The 18,499-nt window shown below is 51.0% G+C and overlaps 7 protein-coding genes across 7 annotated transcripts; 2 read left to right on the top strand and 5 right to left on the bottom strand.

Annotated features, from left to right (window-relative positions):
• Nucleotides 1-510: 510 nt before the first annotated feature.
• On the bottom strand, nt 511-1,039 carry rps21 (40S ribosomal protein eS21; the record flags this gene model as incomplete). Its single annotated transcript, XM_056947882.1, has 2 exons — nt 511-745; nt 1,008-1,039. 2 exons carry the CDS (start codon nt 1,037-1,039, stop codon nt 511-513), a joined length of 267 nt encoding a protein of 88 aa, XP_056797392.1.
• A 269-nt stretch (nt 1,040-1,308) lies between these two features.
• Nucleotides 1,309-1,839, bottom strand: N7459_008713 (uncharacterized protein; the record flags this gene model as incomplete). Its single annotated transcript, XM_056947881.1, has 1 exon — nt 1,309-1,839. The coding sequence occupies one exon, from the start codon at nt 1,837-1,839 to the stop codon at nt 1,309-1,311; it is 531 nt and encodes a 176-aa protein (XP_056797391.1).
• Nucleotides 1,840-3,064: 1,225 nt separating this feature from the next.
• N7459_008712 (putative IMP dehydrogenase) lies at nt 3,065-4,980 on the bottom strand (the record flags this gene model as incomplete). Its single annotated transcript, XM_056947880.1, has 3 exons — nt 3,065-4,206; nt 4,426-4,734; nt 4,791-4,980. 3 exons carry the CDS (start codon nt 4,978-4,980, stop codon nt 3,065-3,067), a joined length of 1,641 nt encoding a protein of 546 aa, XP_056797390.1.
• An 804-nt stretch (nt 4,981-5,784) lies between these two features.
• Nucleotides 5,785-7,359, bottom strand: N7459_008711 (uncharacterized protein; the record flags this gene model as incomplete). Its single annotated transcript, XM_056947879.1, has 5 exons — nt 5,785-5,998; nt 6,071-6,619; nt 6,669-6,792; nt 6,862-7,033; nt 7,102-7,359. The coding sequence occupies 5 exons, from the start codon at nt 7,357-7,359 to the stop codon at nt 5,785-5,787; spliced, it is 1,317 nt and encodes a 438-aa protein (XP_056797389.1).
• A 1,303-nt stretch (nt 7,360-8,662) lies between these two features.
• On the bottom strand, nt 8,663-9,137 carry N7459_008710 (DUF952 domain-containing protein; the record flags this gene model as incomplete). Its single annotated transcript, XM_056947878.1, has 2 exons — nt 8,663-8,779; nt 8,847-9,137. The coding sequence occupies 2 exons, from the start codon at nt 9,135-9,137 to the stop codon at nt 8,663-8,665; spliced, it is 408 nt and encodes a 135-aa protein (XP_056797388.1).
• Nucleotides 9,138-10,222: 1,085 nt separating this feature from the next.
• On the top strand, nt 10,223-15,464 carry N7459_008709 (putative Ras GTPase activating protein; the record flags this gene model as incomplete). Its single annotated transcript, XM_056947877.1, has 3 exons — nt 10,223-14,186; nt 14,242-14,520; nt 14,575-15,464. The coding sequence occupies 3 exons, from the start codon at nt 10,223-10,225 to the stop codon at nt 15,462-15,464; spliced, it is 5,133 nt and encodes a 1,710-aa protein (XP_056797387.1).
• A 496-nt stretch (nt 15,465-15,960) lies between these two features.
• Nucleotides 15,961-17,849, top strand: N7459_008708 (ENTH domain-containing protein; the record flags this gene model as incomplete). The annotated part of the gene is made up of 5 exons (XM_056947876.1): nt 15,961-16,042; nt 16,138-16,169; nt 16,272-16,351; nt 16,408-16,489; nt 16,557-17,849. 5 exons carry the CDS (start codon nt 15,961-15,963, stop codon nt 17,847-17,849), a joined length of 1,569 nt encoding a protein of 522 aa, XP_056797386.1.
• Between the last annotated feature and the right edge of the window lie 650 nt (nt 17,850-18,499).

Raw genomic sequence — 18,499 nt, 5'->3', positions numbered from 1 at the left:
AACCAGAATGGAGAATGCTCATGAAAGGGCAGAGACAAGTGAAAGGAAATGAGGTGGAGCGCCACGCTTTTTTAAATGTTGCTAAATCATTTTGGGCTTGGTTTTATGGCCGTTGGCAGGGTAGTTGCGAGCGAGAGCCCTCCAGTCCTAGAGGGTAGAGGATCTATCGCATGGTGTGGAAGGGACAAAATATTGAACAAGCGGCCTCGTAGAGAAAACCTGACCCATTAAGTCGTCGATTCCATTCTCATTTCGATAGATAGGACAGTAGGAAAACAGGGTTACTCCCGAGGGTAAAAAAAAAATTCCAGGCTCAAGGAGATACAGTGGGCTCCGTTGTCCTTTTTTTTTCTCTCATAACCAATCCCGAACCTGGACCATCGAGCCAGTTCGTCTGCAAGGAATACAAGTTAGAGGGAGAGACAGAAGTGTCAGAAAGTACTTCGACACTCACCATAATATCAACCCGTCAACACCACCCCAGCGCGAATCGCATAACAGCCAGGTAATTTACCGCTGGCGGCTGCCGGACCACACGCTCTTGAGGTAACCGTCCTTCTGGGTCAGGCGGTTGAAGGAGTCATCGCTCTCACCGCGGGCACGGATGAAACCGCACAGGGCGTAGGTCTGGTTCTCGCCGGTGTAGCGGCCGTTCTCGTCAACCTTGCCGACGGAGATCTGGACCGAGGCGTGGTCGTTGGCCTTGATGATGCGGTTGGTAGCGCTGCACTTGCGGGGCACGTAGCTGTTCAAGCACTGCGTTAGTCTTCTTCTTCCATGCCCAATATTCAAAACCCGAGATTCGCATGCAACAATCCGCTGGTGGCCTGGGTCTGGCTGCTCAAAAAGAATTCGCATGGCCGTTGTTTTTCGTTCAGCGCGACTGGCTCCGAGGATCCCATCTCTGTAGGTTGGAAAATTCGACATGAAATTGCAGATGCGCACGACCAGACACAGGGCACCGAGCAGGTTGTAAACAAGGCAAATCCAAAGGCGAAAACACGTACAGATCGACGATCTCTCCCTTCTCGTTCTCCATTTTGGCGGGTTTGGTGTAGAGGAATTGACGGGCGACGGTGAGGTTGGAGGTGGAGGGTTTTTCTGTGGCCCATAAAACGGAGACTCAAATGATTTGTGTGGGTCATGTGATATTTTATCGAGGGCTGGCGTGGCCAGAATATGCATGTGCGTGCATTTTGCCTATCCCCTACCGCTTCCCGTGGCAATATCGCCACCGCGAGTCGGTCTTTATCCGGTCTATAAGCTGATAGAGAATAATAGCTGTAAGGTACCCGCACTATGTGCACTCTAAAGGTTACCCCGGTCTTCCTTGCTTTTGTGAAAGACGTCCTTCTTCCATGCCACCGTAACCTCCCTTGCACTGCCCTTCTTGAACCGCACAAGAACAACCCGATCCGACTCTCCCCCTCTCCGAGATCCCTCTAGCTCAGGACCAGGTTCACTGAGTGCAAGCACTGCTCGTCCATCTTCTGTCATCTTGAGCATCTTTGGCGAGATACACTTGTGCGTCCATGCGGGAGAGCCCGAGTGCACAAACTCGACGAGCGCCGCCCGGCGTTTCTCCATGTCTTCCACCAGATCGCCCGATTGGGACTCCTGATCGAGGAATCCCGATACTAGGTGCAGCAGCAGAAATTGTGGCGGAAACAAGATAATCTCGCCGCTCCGTGCACGACGCAGCCACTCCGAGGCCGGAAGGAACTGCGCTTCCGTGATCTCAATACCGCCGTCGCTGGTTGGAATCTGAATCTCTTCACGCTCGCCTTCAGTAGGAAGTTCGTCGAGCAACTGCTTATCGACATTGACTGTTAGTGGCATAAAATATAGATACATCTGTGTGGTGTAACGCTTGGGAACGTTGATTGGAGTAATCCAGCGAGTGAATGGAATCAATTGTCCTTTTCAATAATTTCAGCACATATAATAGGTTGTCAAGAAATGGACGTACCAATATCCGGCTCAGCATTTGCTTGCTGTTGCTTCAGCCAATCATCAAAATTCATCTGACCTTGATGAATGAGTCGTCGGCCCTTTTCTCTAGTCTCTTCCTTGACAGTTAACATCTTCCCAGAGCTCATATCTTTAGCAAGCAGAATTCCACTTTCTTCAAAGAGCTCTCGAACTGCTGCACGTCGGTAGGCTGGAGAATCATCGTGGCGTGCGTGGTCCCCTGGGGGTGGACACGAACCATCCTGGCTGGACAGGTTTCCCCCTGGGAAGACGTGGGCAGATGCAAAAGAACTGGACGTTTGGACGCGATGCAGAAGGAGTATTTCGTTCTTAGGTGATACGAGAATCACACTTAAACTTCATCAATGTTGTTCTCTTTTGGGTGGACATCGTCCTCATGGTAGGACATGAAAGTAGAGAACTGAGGATGACGTTTTCGCTCAGGAGTTTGCTTACCTGGAACTAGGCCGAGGAACAGAAGGCTGTTTCTTCTCACCATGGCCTTTTGCGCGTGGCATTTTTAACGATTTAGATGCCCTTTCCGAATTGGGGTTCACGGAATAGTTCCTAACTGTGTCTCGACCTATGGGCACTGGGTAGCAGAACCGCGCAAAGTAACGTGAGAAGCGGGATCGTCTAGTCCAGAGGTCCACGGTGTATCGCTGTACAACTCGTGGGGCCAACCAGCGATTGAAAAGTCTGTCAGGGAGTATGGCAGACATCTGCGTTCGTGATCGGGCGTCCGCCGGAGGATGTTCGTAGTTAAGAGCGACAACCCCGAGAACCTAGGCTTATCCCTGTACCCCGCGTCGGCCTTAGCCGCATCAGGGTAGTCCGTGTCCACGCCATGTGCCAAAGCACAAAGCACGACTGGATTACAGATGACTATACTCGATTTTCGGTTTGGCATGCAGAATAGTACAGTTCGGAAACAATGTGCTCATTAAGTAGAAGCGTAATTCCACAAGTAGTAACTCCAGCCCTATCATACCCCATTTTTTTTTATTTCCAAGGCCACGTATCATCGTGTGGACATCCCAATCATATTCACATTTCCCGTTGGAGGTCCAGATTTTTTCAAGAAGCCTGGATCTTACGAGTAAAGCTTCTTGTCGTAGCTGTGCAGGTCATGCACATTACCCTCAGACATGGCGCTGGCGCTTCTCATTTCAAAGCGCACAGTGCCGTTGTTGACGGCGTCGTGCAGAGCTTCGACGCTCTGCACACCAATCTCCTGCAGAGAGTGCTGGACACCAGCGATCAGGTAGGGAATGAACTTGGTGACCGAACCACGGTCAAGAACAGAGCCGGCAACACCCTGGGCGACCAAGACACCGGCCTTCTCGGAGAAGTAGCGGGCGGTGCCAGCGTTGCTGGCCTTGCTATCAGTGCCGCCAGCAGCGGCCTTCCGGTCCTCCATGGCAGCGATGCTACCCATACCACGGTATGCCTTGACGAGCTGACCCTGGTTGCTGACGAAGTACTCGCCGGGGGACTCAGTAGTGCCGGCAAGGAGACCACCCATCATGACAGAGCAGGCACCAATGGCCAGACCCTTGACGATGTGGCCAACGTTCTGGATTCCACCATCGGCGATACATGGCACACCGAAGCGAGCGGCGAAGGACGAGACGCTGCGAACAGCAGCGGCCTGGGGACGACCGCAAGCCATGACCTCCTGGGTGATACAAGCGCTACCGCTGCCCATGCCAATTCTCAGGCCATCGACACCGGCAGCAATCAAAGCAGCGGCCTGTTCCCGGGTAACAACGTTACCACCGATCACATCGAGCTCGGGGTAGGTCTGCTTGATGTACTTGATCATTTCAATCTGGTACTTGCTGTTACCCTGGCTGCTGTCAAGGTTGACAATGTCGAGACCAGCCTCGACAAGCAACTTCAGACGATGCTTGTCCTCTTCACGAGTACCAATCGCGGCAGCACAGATCAGCTGCTTGGAGTCGGGGAGCTTGGAGGCCAGAGGGTAGTGGAGATTCTTCATCAGATCCGAGCGAGAAAGCAGAGAGACAATATTTCCGCTCTCATCCACGATGGGCAGTTTGCCCTTCTTCGACTGGCGGAGGACTTCGTTGGCTTCAGCGAGAGTAGTGCCAGCGGGAGCAGTGACGAGGTCTGTGGCCATAATGGCGGTTACAGGGTCCTCGAGGTTGTGGTGGAACTGGATATCACGAGAAGTGACCATACCGACCAACTTGGAGCGGAGAGCACCGGTCTCTGTTGCAAAGCAACGAATATTAGCGTCCGTCAGGTTAAATATGCAGACCAAAATGGTATGATGGAGATAATGGAAAAATCAGATAAAAATTTTCTCTACAGTGCAACTCTCGTTGCTCCCAGTGGAACGAAAGTTATTGAAGGAAATATGGGATTCATCATGCGAATGGATTGTCGGGCATTGGGCAAAAGAAAAGGACAGCTTGCAATGAGACTTACCAGTGACAGGGAAGCCACCGAAACCCCACTTGGCCTTCAGGGCCTTGGCCTCACCAACGGTAGCCTTGGGCGAGAGGACCACGGGGTCAAGAATGAAGCCGTTTTCATAGCGCTTCACCTTGCGGACCATCTCGGCCTGGTCCTCGGGGGCGCAGTTATGGTGGATAACACCCAGACCACCGAGCAGAGCCATGTGGATGGCCATATTGTGCTCGGTGACGGTGTCCATAGGGGAAGACAGGAGGGGAGTCTTCAGTGAAATACGCTTGGTAACGGGGGTGTCCAAAGTCACGTCCGAGGCGGGGAAGCCTTTTACAAGTTAGCAAAGATTACTCGAGTCGACGGCCAGGACCAGGTAGGCTTACCGATGTAACCGGGGAGCACCAAGAAGTCATTGTAAGTCAAAGCTCCGTGCTTGTCCGAGTCCAGCAGAGTGTCCACATCCAGGCCATCCCGGGTTGCGTAGGTCTCCATGACCTCCAAGGCCTTGGTGTAGTCCGTGATCTCAGCCTTCATGGCGGCACCGGGCGCAGCCTCCTGGTTGGTGATAGGCATTATGGTTAAAGGAAGGATCTCTGACGCCAGATGACGAAGAAGGGACCAAAGAGAGGAGGAATTAAAACAACAGAAAAGAAACCTTCTGTTGACGGAGAGAGTCCAGCTTTCCCAAAGAAAAGAAAGAAAAAGAAAAAGGTCGAGCGAAAAGTTGCTTCCTTTTAATTTTTTCCGTGCACGGCCACGCCCGGAGGGGTCTTGACTTAATGCGGCTTAGCGCACCGGCTTTTCTCTGCAAGCGATGTTGATTGGCTGGTAAACGAGATTCCTGCGGGCGGTGAGTTAAGTACATGCATACTGTATGTACAAATGCGGACGGGCAGGTCTAGATCCATGGATTGGGAGGGAATATACATATACCATCTATTGTGAGCTGAGGAAGTATCTGACATTTGCACTTCTCTGGCTTCATAAGCCTACCTACGTAAGAAAAGAAAAGGCTAGAACTCCGGTGTACATATATATATATATATATATATATGCACAGGCCGATACACAGGACTCAAACTTCCCCGGGTGATGCCATCCTTAAATCGCCGAGTTTAATGCCTCTATTTCTAGTTGTATCGGAAAGATCAGCAAATATAATATCATCAGAGCCTCCGAGTTTTATCACCAGAGGCAGTCCAGCCCAGAGATCCAGTCCGGGAATCCATGTCCCAGTTGGAACTCATACGAATAAAGCCGTTCAGCCATCTTCTCATCCGATCTAAATCTGCCTATGAAATAAGAAGAAAAAGAAAAGCATTAAAATTTGAAACAGGGTCCTGCATCACACTTGGGACTTTCTCGGTCATCACCTGCTCAGTTGCAAGGATAGTTATCCGTTTTCCTCCCAGTGCCTTCAGAGTAGAAGTACCAGTTGTATGCCGCTTCCAATGCTTTGCACACGGGCAGGTTGAACACGCCAGGGCTCGTCAACCTATTGGCGACGAGTTCTTCGATAGCTGCACTATCGCTCAATCGCGGGGTATATCCTCCATTCTTCTTGTTGTTTGCAAAGTAGGAGTTCAATGAGCTAAATAAATGTCAGTTCTACCGGTTTGTGGGAAAGAAGCCGGATGTCTGGGTAAGTTCAGTCGTAACATACCCGTTAATAATGTTTCTCGGGGTGATACCTTGCCATTTGTCTGTCCTTCCGTCCATTGTTTCGACGCCGTAGAGAGGGTAGAAAGAGGAATAGGTACAATCACCGGGATTGAGAATGTTGCAGGATTGTCCTTTCTCTCTTCTAGCACTCACAAGGTAGTATCCCCTGCTCTTGTAGCAATAATATGAGTCAGTTGCTCTGTCTTCGTCAAGCCACTGCCTCTCGTAATCTTTGCTGATATCAGGCTTTCCGTCGACACAATCAACCTCAGCGTCGAGGACGAAGGGACCGCTTTCACCCAGACTCCATGCCTCAGGGATGACGTAGGCATAAAGGGCTTTCTCTACGTCGCCCTGTAACTGACTGGCACTGGGTACTTCGTCAATGGCCATGAGCTCTCCATCAGCCATATAGTCCCACAGTGTCGATATGGAACTGTGAGATCCATTGAAGAGCTGAAAAGCGGTTGAATCAATTGATTCTTGCCAGGAGATGGCCAAACTATTCATCCTTGCCTGGATAGTCTCTTGGTTTGCCAATTGAGTGCCACTCCAAGTTTATCAGTGACATAGCTTCATAGCATAGACGGGAAACATACCTTGCAGAGCTTGAATCCTTCAAAAGTGTGATAGATTGCGTAACAAGAGCGTTAGTGGTGTCCTTGGTAATCCCAAGGCTATCGTGTCGTTCTTTCTCACTCCAAGGACCCTTTCTCTTGAGAACTGTAGAATATGTTAAGCTTTTCTCTTTAAAACGACGAGGAACTTCTGGGATTTGGAAAGGCCACTAACTTTTGTTCCACATAGGAGCAACACCGATTGAAAAGAGGATGCTGACCACATCTAGGACAATCTTCGGTACCTCCATTGTATCTCCCTGTAGGGGCGCAAAAGTGTCCAGCAAGGCAGTTTGATTGACGGCATCTGCTCCACTCCACACCGCATCGTAGATTGACACCAAGGCCTGCGTCAGACCATAAGTTATCTGCATATCACATATGGAACACCAAAATTATGAAGGATGCAACTCACACTCTCAAACAGCATAAATGATTGAACAATGAAATACCCACCAGACGAGTCATAGTCCTTACACACCTGCGCAATATCTGTGCATCCGTTGCTATCTCTCAGATTCTGACAGAAAACATATTGCGGCCTGCTGGAAAAGTCCGACACGGACTGTGAGAACTGCTTTCCCGAATTCTTATCTTTCTTTGCCCAGTTGCTCTCGGCAGCTTCCCAGGCAGCTCTGGCTTCAACCTTTTCCCAACGTACTGTAATGTTCATGTTGGTGTCTGTCGCTGCTGGAACGTTGCAATCCAAGCTTCTCCATGCAGAGGCATCGGTGCTAGTGCTAGTTTTGGTCGATGTGCTAGAGCTAGATGATTTATGGGTAGACGGGCTGGTGGTGAGGGAAGACTTGGTGGAAGTAGACTGCTTAGAGGTAGATTGAGCAGTGGTTTTTGTCTTTGTTGATCTTGTGAGAAATTTCGCCGAGCGGGTTGTCCTCGTTTTCTTTGTTTGAGAAGTGCTCCTGTCGGCAGGCTTAGAGGCAATAATCGTATTCGATGAAGCCGTCAGCCTTGTGATGGAAGTGTTCTTTGATATTCCACCTTTCAGACTCAGATTTTGACCAGTAGTAGCAGTCGCTGGAGATAATAAGATACTGTAGGATAGCAGGAGGAGCAATACCGGGGGGCAATGCATGACTCTCGAGGGAGATCTGAAGCTGAGAGAAAAAGAGAAACTTGGAAGACGATGATTTGCTTTAACCCTGGAGATCGATCTCGAACTTGAAATGCATGCTACATATATGAGCTTTCTCAGAATAGTAACGCAGCATAGAAGGATTTATCAAGGGACCAATCTACCGTCCTTCAAAATGGTATAATAAGACGGCTTGGCCCCAGACGCAGTCCGTCGACCCCCGCGCGTATTCTAGAGATGACACTAGCTCAGCCAGTAGGGTTTTAAGCTTCCATCCACGTGCAGGAGATCGGTGATCTTGTTTCTGCACGTGCAGATAGACTGAGCCTCTAATTGATACAGAAGCCATAGGTGCCCGGAGCTCAAGGATCGCCGGGCGCAACCAAAAACGCATCACCTACGGATCCCGGGATTCCTATGAGAGTTTTACCGCAAATTCTCTTCATCAAAAATTCCATATGTGAGATGCAAGAATAACCCCATTCGGAATCCCTCCGGGGTCTATGCCAGCTAAAGCCCTTTGGTCGATAGTACCACTATTATGAACATAATATTTAGCTTGACCGTATAGCACTACCTATTCATTTAGTTTGAAAGAGTAGGAGGATAAATCTAGGAGTATAAAAGGCCATGACCAGCTCAACCTATTCGACCGCGGTAAATGCTTCGCTGGACTGTGAGGGTTCAGGAGCCTCGATTATATTACCCGAATAGGAATACATATAATTACCTAAATGGGAATGACATTGGAACCTTGTTTGATTTTTGCATAACTAACCTCCAAGTCTAGCAGGCGGATGGTTACCTACGGCCTTCTCAGGGAACCAGTTAGGAAAAGAGAACTAAGAAATGTCATGCAGTCAAAGTTAGGTATCTCGTATCATCAGTACTGGAGCCAGGGTTTTGCTCCATTCAACGCCTTATCCCACCCTTCCTCGTTTTGCCATATGGCGATACTCTCCACGTCTTCCTTGCCCAGCTTGAGTCCATTGTAGAGATGCTGTCCACAGATCAGCGAAGTTTTTTTTTTTTTTTTTTTTGTTACTGAAAGGATACATGCGGCTCACCGGAAACAGTCCCTCTCCCGGCCGCGGGCCACAGACTTCGCCATCCGGTGACTCCCAACGGATATCTTGAACCACACGCTCATATGGAATGCGTAGGATGTACACGAGAGGTTCTTCCTTGAAAAATAGCTTCAACGTGTTGGGAACCTGGTGCGACAGGGAGAGGTGGATGAACCCCGAGCTCTGATCCAGGTCGCTGACTGGCATTCGCTCGGGAAGTGGCTCGCGCACAGGTGCCGTCGATGGGACGATCTTGTAGATGTAACGAGGCTGGGAGTCGAGTGCTGACATGGTTGAGAGATGCTCTTACAAAAACGAAGGCTTCAGAGAAGATGGTCCGGGTGATGGGAGTTTTATGGAATCATCTCGCTACTGTCGTTGCGTTATGCTCTACCAGGCGGGGCCGTTCGACCGGCAAAATAAAATGTTTAAATCACGCACTATCGGGCGCCAGCATAGCGCGATGGGTGGTGATTCGAGCGGGCTACGACAATTGGAAGCCGGCTGTTCCAGACTGGTCTTCTTTGGACTGTGTCTCTCCTGGTGTATTTTTGGTTTTACCGCGGAGCGTCTAGAGTGTGCAGCTATTGCGCCCAGTTTCGAGCAGTACCTACAAGGTGGCAGCGGTTGGGAGGTGTTAGGAGATTCCCACCGATTGAATACATTCTTGTAGGGTTCAAGCTAAGAAGGGTAGCTTGGTATTTTCAAGGCTCCTTGAGGTCAGGAGTACATAGAGAAGCGAGACGTAGGTAGACCCTGGAGCTTGCGGTCAAATGTGATGGTCGCACGGGGCTACCGAGTACTCAGACCTGCCGAATCGATCTCAGCCACACTTGCCAAGACTGGAGAGCTCCTCTGTCCGAACGCAAGACAAGGAATGCGCCCGGCAAAACAGAATGAGAGCAATACGAGAGCTGGTCAAAGACACATCCACACGGATCAGGCCGTTCAGGAATTTGTTGCCGGGATCCACGTGATGAGTGGCTGAGAATCGATGTGGCACAGTCAGGTGATCGCCCATACCAGATCGGGAGATTTGTTTTGGACCCCGGTTTGGGATTGGGGAATCTCGGCCGCACCTTCCCCCCACCGTCAACAAGAATTCCATCATCGGTTCGCGCGGCGAACGCTCAGACTCCCCGACTTCCTCTACGACGTCAACTACGATTACTTCGACCTTTTCCTGCCAAAGGAAGCCCGATTCGCGGTCGCGCTTGATCTCACATTCCGCCTACACGTCCGCTGGAACTCACAAGACCCGTCAAGTCTGACCTCCCACCAACGCACCCCGGTTCTGCTATTGGAGCAGGGATGCGGTCAACCGAGAACCAAGGTTTTGTATCGGTCTTCGCATTCCTGTCACAGTGGTAATAGAGATGTCGAGTCAATACCCGTCGCTTAAGCGGGCTCAAACGGACCTTCCGGCGCAGGCATCAAGCCCACTGCGACACGGGTCGACCGCATCGACAAACTCCTCTGCTTATTCGGTCGCGTCCAGTTCATTTGCGCCGAGTCGAACCAGCACGGTCTCGTCGAATGCGTCCATATCGAGCACTCTAGGGCATCATCGAGGAAAGAGTGAAGTGACATCAAGTACGATGGATTCAGCCGCGCGAGGAGGGTGGTCCAATCCTGGATCGACTTACGAGAACATTCGTCGGTCCCTTCGGCCCCTTCAACAGGCACCCAATGTTTCTCCCTCATCCATCAAGGCTGGCGCACCCCGACACACGCGCAGCCAGACTGTCGACGAGAAACCGCATTACAACAAAGACCTTCGACCGAGTACCCCGGAGACCCATCGTGTTCACTTCAAAGAGAATGAGTCGCCTCGCTACAGAGCGGGTGCGCTTGAACCGCAGACACCCCCATCTGGAGCTTCACCTCGCCATTGGTCCCCCACCCTAACCCCAGGATCATCACGTCCGTCGTCGCCGGAGAAGGTGTCGTCGAATAGCCCTCGCCCTCCACAGCTCACCACCGCTTTGTCGGCACCAGAGCTTGAAACGTTCCAGAAATCGTCCACGCGCCATCTCCGAACACTCTCCAAGGTTGCCCAGTCCGGGGAAACTGAAGACTTTCAATTTGCCTCATCCACCCCATCGGTGGTGGGCCTGCAAGGACGCAGACGGTTGAAGCGTGCCGACTCCGTCGCCGGGAGAAATGGTGCGGTGTCTCCAGAAAAGCCGAAAGTGTCATCCTGGGCAGCAGGGAACTGGATGGACCAGCAGCGACAGTATTTGCAAGCCTACGAATACTTATGCCACATTGGTGAAGCAAAGGAGTGGATCGAAGGTGTAATCCAGAAAGAAATCCCGCCTATTGTACAATTGGAGGAAGCGTTGCGGGATGGGGTCACGCTCGCAGAGGTAGTACAAGCCATGTATCCTGGCCGGATCTTGCGGATCTTTCGGAATCCCAAGCTCCAATATCGCCATTCAGACAACATTGCCATCTTTTTCCGCTTCCTTGATGACACTGAGTTGCCTGAGCTGTTCCGATTCGAACTCATTGATCTTTACGAGAAAAAGAATATCCCCAAAGTTATCCACTGCATCCATGCATTGTCATGGCTGCTTTTCAAGAATGGCATGCTTGACTTCCGCATGGGCAACCTGGTGGGCCAGCTTGAGTTCGAGCACCACGAGCTCGAGCAAACCCAGAAGGGTCTGGACAAAGCAGGTGTTAGCATGCCGAGCTTTGCAGGGATGGCAGCAAACTTTGGCGCTGAGCCAGAGCCAGAGCCTGTTGAGTCGGAGGAGGAGCGAATTGATCGCGAGCTACACGAGAACGAGGGTGCGATCGTCGACTTCCAGGCACAAATTCGAGGAGCGATGATACGCTTGAAACTTGGGAACATGATGAACGACCTCTGGGACTTTGAGCCCTTGCTCATCCAACTGCAAGCTCACCTTCGTGGTGACTGGGCTCGCCAAATCAGCCAGTATCGACTTAGTATGCGCCAATTTGCGGTTCAGCTTCAAGCAATCAGTCGTGGATTTTTGGTGCGACGCCGCCAACAAGGGGAGATGCAATGGCGGAAGGCCCAAGAAGTCGATATTCTCCAGTTGCAAAGTCTCATTCGCGCCTCCAAAGTGCGAGCCCAGACAAACACCTTGCAGACTCGCATACGCCGACAAGAGTCTGGAGTCAAACAATTCCAGGCTGCGGTACGGGGTGCTTTGCAGCGCAAGGTCGTTGCAGATCAGTGTGAAAAGACTCGATATGCCGAAGATGGTGTCACGACGCTTCAAGCAGCCATTCGGGGAGCTTTGCAACGTAAACAAATGAGTGTACAGTCACGAAAGGTGGAGCAAGCTACCAGCCCGGTGAAATCACTGCAGGCAGTGATTCGAGGTGGTCTTGCCCGTCAGCACCTGTCTCAAATCAAGAGCTCTCTCCAGGTCGAAACTGCTAAAGTCACCTTCCTTCAATCTGGCGCCCGAGCTTTGGCTGCAAAAAACCGTTACTCCCGGCTGCTTAGTGCTCTTGCGCAGACTGAGAGGGAATGTACACAGCTGCAAGCCCTAGTGCGAGGTGCATCCCTGAGACAAAGAAATGCAGCACTTCGTTCGAATCTTGCAACACATGCCTCGTCAGTAACCGATTTGCAGGGAATCGTCCGAGGAAATGCCATGAGGAGATTCCTCCACGACCAGCAGGCATCTTTACTGCAAGAAGAAAACTCCATTTTGGAGTTGCAGTCTCGGGTGAGAGGTGTCATACAGCGCAAGCACTTGGAGGTAGAACGAACAGCTCTTGAGAAACAGGAGCACCTCATTGTGGACCTCCAAGCTCTATCTCGCGCCGCAATGAAACGTATCGAGGTCGGTGGCATTCTTACTCGTCTCGAAGAAAATGAAGAGGAAGCCGTCCAGGTTCAAGCTCTTGCTAGGGCTATGGTTCTCCGTGTCGAGGTTGGCCATATTTTGGCCGACCTCGAGGCTGATGAGGACATCATAATCGATCTTCAGGCTCGCATTCGAGGGAACATCATCCGGAACCGATTTGAAGAACGTCGTCGCCATTATAATGAAAACATGGAGAAGGTTATCAAGGCTCAGAGTGTCATCAGAGGTCGGATTCAAGGCCAGGCGTATAAGAGCTTAACAAGCGGCAAGAACCCGCCAGTCGGAACGGTCAAGGGCTTTGTGCACCTCCTCAATGACAGTGATTTTGACTTCGATGAAGAAATCGAATTCGAGCGACTTAGAAAGGTCGTTGTTCAGCAAGTGCGCCAAAACGAGATGGCTGAGCAGTACATCAGCCAACTTGACATCAAGATCGCTTTGCTCGTCAAGAACAAAATCACACTTGATGAAGTCGTCAAACATCAGAAACATTTTGGTGGCCATATTGGTAACCTCCTGTCTAACACTGAGATCTCGTCCAAGGATCCGTACGATCTCAAAGCCTTGAACAAAACCTCAAGGAAGAAGTTGGATCAGTACCAGGTGTTTTTCTTCCTTCTCCAGACTCAATCCCAATACCTAGCCCGACTCTTCCGCCGCCTGCGGGAAATAAACACCTCGGACAAAGAATACGAACGGATCAGACACTTGATGATGGGTCTCTTTGGATACTCCCAAAAGAGACGCGAGGAGTATTATCTCGTTAAACTCCTCGCGCGCTCTGCCAAGGAAGATATTGAAGGGCTCACATCATTACCGGAGTATTTGCGTTGCAACTCTTTCTGGAACAAGCTCTTCGGATCATATGCCAAGTCACCACGGGACCGAAAGTTCATGCGAGATGTTTTGGGCACAGTGGTAAAGGAATCCGTCATCGACAACCCCGAACTTGACCTTGAGAGCGACCCTATCCAGATTTACCGTTCCGCTATCAATAACGAAGAGCTTCGCACAGGTCAGCGCAGCCGAAGGAGGCCAGATATTCCCCGCGAGGAGGCTATCAGAGATCCCGAGACCCGAGAGAATTTCATCCAACATTTACAAGATCTCCGAGATATCGCGGACCAGTTCTTCGCAGCCTTTGAAGACTTTTTGTATCGCATGCCATTCGGAATCCGGTATCTCTCCCAGCAGATGTACGAAAACCTTCTTGCACGATTCCCTGCCGAAGACCCTGGATTTGTTCTCCAGACCGTTGGTCACTGGGTGTGGAAGAGCTACTTCCAACCGGCGGTGCTCGAGCCAGAGAAATTCGGAGTTGTGGACCGGGGCTTGACCCAGGAACAAAAGAGGAACCTCAGTGAAATCGCCAAGGTCGTTGCTCAGGTCGCATCTGGAAGACTCTTCGGAGCAGAGAACGTCTACCTTCAACCCCTCAATACCTACATTGGAGAGTCAATTCAACGGCTCGGCCAGATTTGGGGACAGAGTAAGTCAAATCCTTGTTTTTAATTGCCAATCTCAACACAGCTAACACGAAGCAGTGATCTCGGTCCAGGATGCGGAGGCATACTTTGATATTGATGAGTTCAACGATCTCTACGCTAAAGCCAAGCCGACTTTGTACATCAAGATGTCCGATATCTTCTCGATTCATCGGCTTGTTGCCTCTCAGATCGACTTTATGTGCACACACCCTGACGACTTCCTCAAACAACTCATCCGAGACCTCGGAAACGTGAAGAGCAATGAACACGAGCTGATGGGTGTTAGCTCCACCGAGATCAATCTCACGTTGAACCCCAAATTAGCCCAGGTGGAAGGTAAGAAGCTACATGTGCGCATGATTCTGTTCAAACCTGCTCACACTGCGATAGATCCGGAGGCCGAGGTCAAGGCTCTGTTCATGGAGACCAAACGATGCATTCTCTACATAATTCGAGTCCAGACAGGTGCAAATCTGCTGGATATTATGGTCAAACAACCAAGCGATGAAGACGAAGAAAGGTGGAACAACTTGGTCCGAGATGAATTGAACACAAACAATCCCCGCCGGGGCGCCTACTCAGAGGCTAGCACTTTGATTGACATCGGCTCAATGAGCTATTCAGAGCTCAAGGGCACCGCCCTCGAGAATATCCTGCGCCTCGAACAAGCTGGCAAGATCAGTCGACACAACCACTATCAAGATCTTCTCAACGCCATTGCTATCGATATCCGAACCAAACATCGTCGACGAATTCAGCGAGAGCGGGAACTAGAGGGTGCCCAGCTGACCTCCACACGACTTAATGATCAGGCACTTTATCTGGATCAACAACTCAAGACCTACAACGACTACATCGAGCAGGCCATGATCACCCTCCAGAACAAAAAAGGAAAGAAGCGATTCTTGATGCCATTTACCAAGCAGTGGGACCACCAGCGGGAGTTGCAAAAATCAGGCAAGGTATTCAAGTTCGGATCCTACAAGTACTCCGCCCGTACCTTGGCGGATCGAGGCGTTCTGGTCGCCTGGAAGGGCTACACAGAGCGACAATGGGACCGAGTGGACTTGACCATTTCCAGCAACGAAGTTGGTGTGTTTACCATCGATGGCAGCAGCGGCAACATGATGGTTCCTGGTGCCAACGCGCAGGTACCACTGGATGACTTGCTGCAGGCGCAGTTCAACAACACACAGTTCATGGACTTTTTCGATGGGCAAATGAGGGTCAATGTCAACCTCTTTTTGCACTTGATCATGAAGAAGTTTTATAACGAATGACCTTCATGAGGACGGATGTGATGAAGGATGATCCAGGTGGGCATTCTTGGTGATATTCTTTTCCCTGTGTTTTCTTTGTTTTAGATACCTAGGGTATTTCTTTGTATGGATTTTGATAGCGATAGCGCTTCGATTACACTAGCAACCCAATTACATGTCTACAATACACGAGATTAATTCGACCCCGTCCGTGGCCATCTATAATTTCCATCCACCCAACATTAGGCCGTCAGGCGTCAAGCCAAGATTCCATGGGTATACAAGCGTTGCCGGGGTCAGGGGCTGACACGTGACTGCGTGGCGCGTGGAATCGGCCAGTTGGAAACCGGCGGCCATCCCCCTCCAACCACTTTCTCCTTTACAACCCAATCCCGGCGGGCTTGGATCGCTTGTTCTTCTTTGGATCCAAATTGCTTGAGCGCTTCCTTCTACTCGCCTACCGAGCCTTCTGCCCTTCTGCTGCGTTTCATCCGGCTCATACCACCCGCCCCTCGCCATGGACTTATCCAACCTGAAGGATCAGGTCAGCAACCTGACCTTGTATGACCTCAAGGCGGGTGTCCGCAAGGTTCAAAATGGTAAGTCGACCATATATATGGCCGATCGTCTTGCAATTGCAAACGAGCTGGCTTCGCCTCAATCGGCGGAGAATGCGCTGACCGCTTCGTCATAGCCGTCATGAACTATACCGAAATGGAGGCCAAGGTCCGTATACTTGACAACTCCGCGCATACAACAAACCCACACCTCTTTTGGGTTTCCCACGACGCGGCCGTCAAAAACCAGCAACTTACTTATGCCGACTAGGTCCGGGAAGCTACAAACAATGAACCCTGGGGTGCGTCGACTACGTTGATGCAGGAGATCGCCAACGGAACACACAGCTAGTCAGTGGCACCTTCATAGTCCTTGTCATGGCACATCTACTGATTCTTCGTTACAGTCAATTGCTCAATGAAATCATGCCGATGATCTACAAGCGGTTCACCGACAAGGCTGCGGAGGAATGGCGACAGATCTACAAGGTACGGATGGGCTGCGAACTGGATGTATTTTTGCAGGGAACTGACATGGTCTCTTTGTGAATGACAGAGTCTTCAGCTTCTCGAATACTTGGTGAAGAATGGATCAGAACGGGTGGTCGACGACGCGAGATCCCACATGTCGCTTCTGCGGATGCTCCGGCAATTTCATTTCATTGATATGAACGGAAAGGATCAGGGAATCAACGTTCGCAACCGGTCATCCGAGTTAGTGAAGTTGCTGGGTGATGTGGACCAGATTCGCTCAGAGCGGAAAAAGGCCCGGTCCAACCGCAACAAATTTGGGGGATTCGAGGGCGGCATGGGTGTCGGAGGGGGAATGTCTAGCTCTGGCCGCTACGGTGGCTTCGGAAGTGATAGCATGGGATACGGCGGATATAGCGGGGGTGTGTTCGGTGATGGCGGGGGTTTCGGTGGTGCTTCTAGCGATTTCCAGGACACGGGCCGTAGGGGCAACCGATTCGAGGAATACGACGAGTACGACGAAGGGGATATCAGCCCTCCTCATCGCGAGCCTGCAGCCAGCACAAGGCGGGAGCCAAAGAAGCCAGAACCGAAGCCTGAGCCGGTGCCGGATTTGTTCGACTTCGGTGACGACGAACCTCCTGCTACGACGACAACCTCTACTGCCACTGGCAAGCAGCCGGCAAGCAGCGCTTTGAATATGCTGGATTCCACTCCAGCGGACGATGATGATTTTGACGATTTCCAGTCTGCTACTCCGGCACCACAGACCTCCACGCACTCATCGAACCAGTTCTCGATTGCGCCTCCTGCTTCCACTGCTAGCACCAGCTCCAACACTCAGTTTGTTGCGCCTCAGCCCGTGTCGGCGTCCCAAGGAGCCAACATCAATGGCCTGGTCGGCTTCACGTCAGCCACACCTACTCCTCCCACCAGCTCGATTGCGTCGCCGGTCTCACAAACAGCTCCGATTCAACAGCCCATGGCGGCCAAGCCAAGCGGCTTCCAAGCAGCAACCCCCAACTACTTCACATCTGTTTCGTCCAATACCGCTCAGCCCTTCTCGCACGGTGCCACGTCTTCCATCTCTTCTACAACTGCATCTTCCATTGTTGCCAGCAAGCCTGCCAGCTCAGCAGCCAAGAAGCCCTCTGGAGATGCTTTCGGCTCGCTCTGGTCCTCTGCCAGTGCTAGTGCCGGCATTTCTAAGTCCAACTCAACCGCGAACAAGGGCCCTAACCTAGCTAGCATGGCCAAAGAGAAGGCTAGCGCTGGTATCTGGGGTACGCCGGCTCCCTCCAACGCTGCCTCGGCCTCCCCGGCGCAGACCCAGCAAAAGCAGAGTGGCAGCTCCGCTTTCGATGACCTGCTCGGTTGATCATTCTCCTTGGGTCATTAAGCATTTGAATCATTTCCTACCTAGTTGTGATCCCAAGTACAGACCGCCTAGTCAGCCGTGGCAAGGCATTGGGGTTATTTCACGACTCCAGGCAAATTTTTGTCCCTCATAACCTCATTTCGCTCCTCTGCCCTATGTTCTTTTTATCTTTATCTTCTTTTTGCCTCATTTATTGATTTGTGGGATTGTCCACCGCTTTAGCAGAGCAGTTCTGAAAATTTTCCTTTCTTTGTTCCCGAAAACAAAACTTCCTTTTTTTTTTTTCCTTTCAAGTAAACGGCACCCAACTACCCACCCCGCTGATCTCTGTCATATAACCCTTGTCACGATGTCCTGAAACCAGATATCCTCTCCTGCTGGATTGAATGTCAACTAGCTGAGATGATGTATTATCATTGCAGAACCGTACTTGGGAATTTCCCTAGGTAATTTAGGTAGGTAATATTGTACATAGCATGAATCGCAGGCTCGTTACCTTGGCTGCTACATGCCTGGGGAGATTAATCTATCAGTTTACTCTGTAAAAGTTGCCTGAAGAGATGCGGTGTAGGGCTGAATAGGCATTACGCTGATGCTAATTGATGCTAGGACAACGCCCGCGCTGAAGTGAAGCTAGATACATTCGAGGA

Source organism: Penicillium hispanicum (genome assembly GCF_028827665.1).
Source record: "Penicillium hispanicum strain IBT 35686 chromosome Unknown utg000007l_segment0_segment0, whole genome shotgun sequence".
NCBI lineage: Eukaryota > Fungi > Ascomycota > Eurotiomycetes > Eurotiales > Aspergillaceae > Penicillium > Penicillium hispanicum.
Note: the sequence above shows the minus strand (reverse complement) of the source record. Positions and strands in the feature narration are given on the sequence as shown.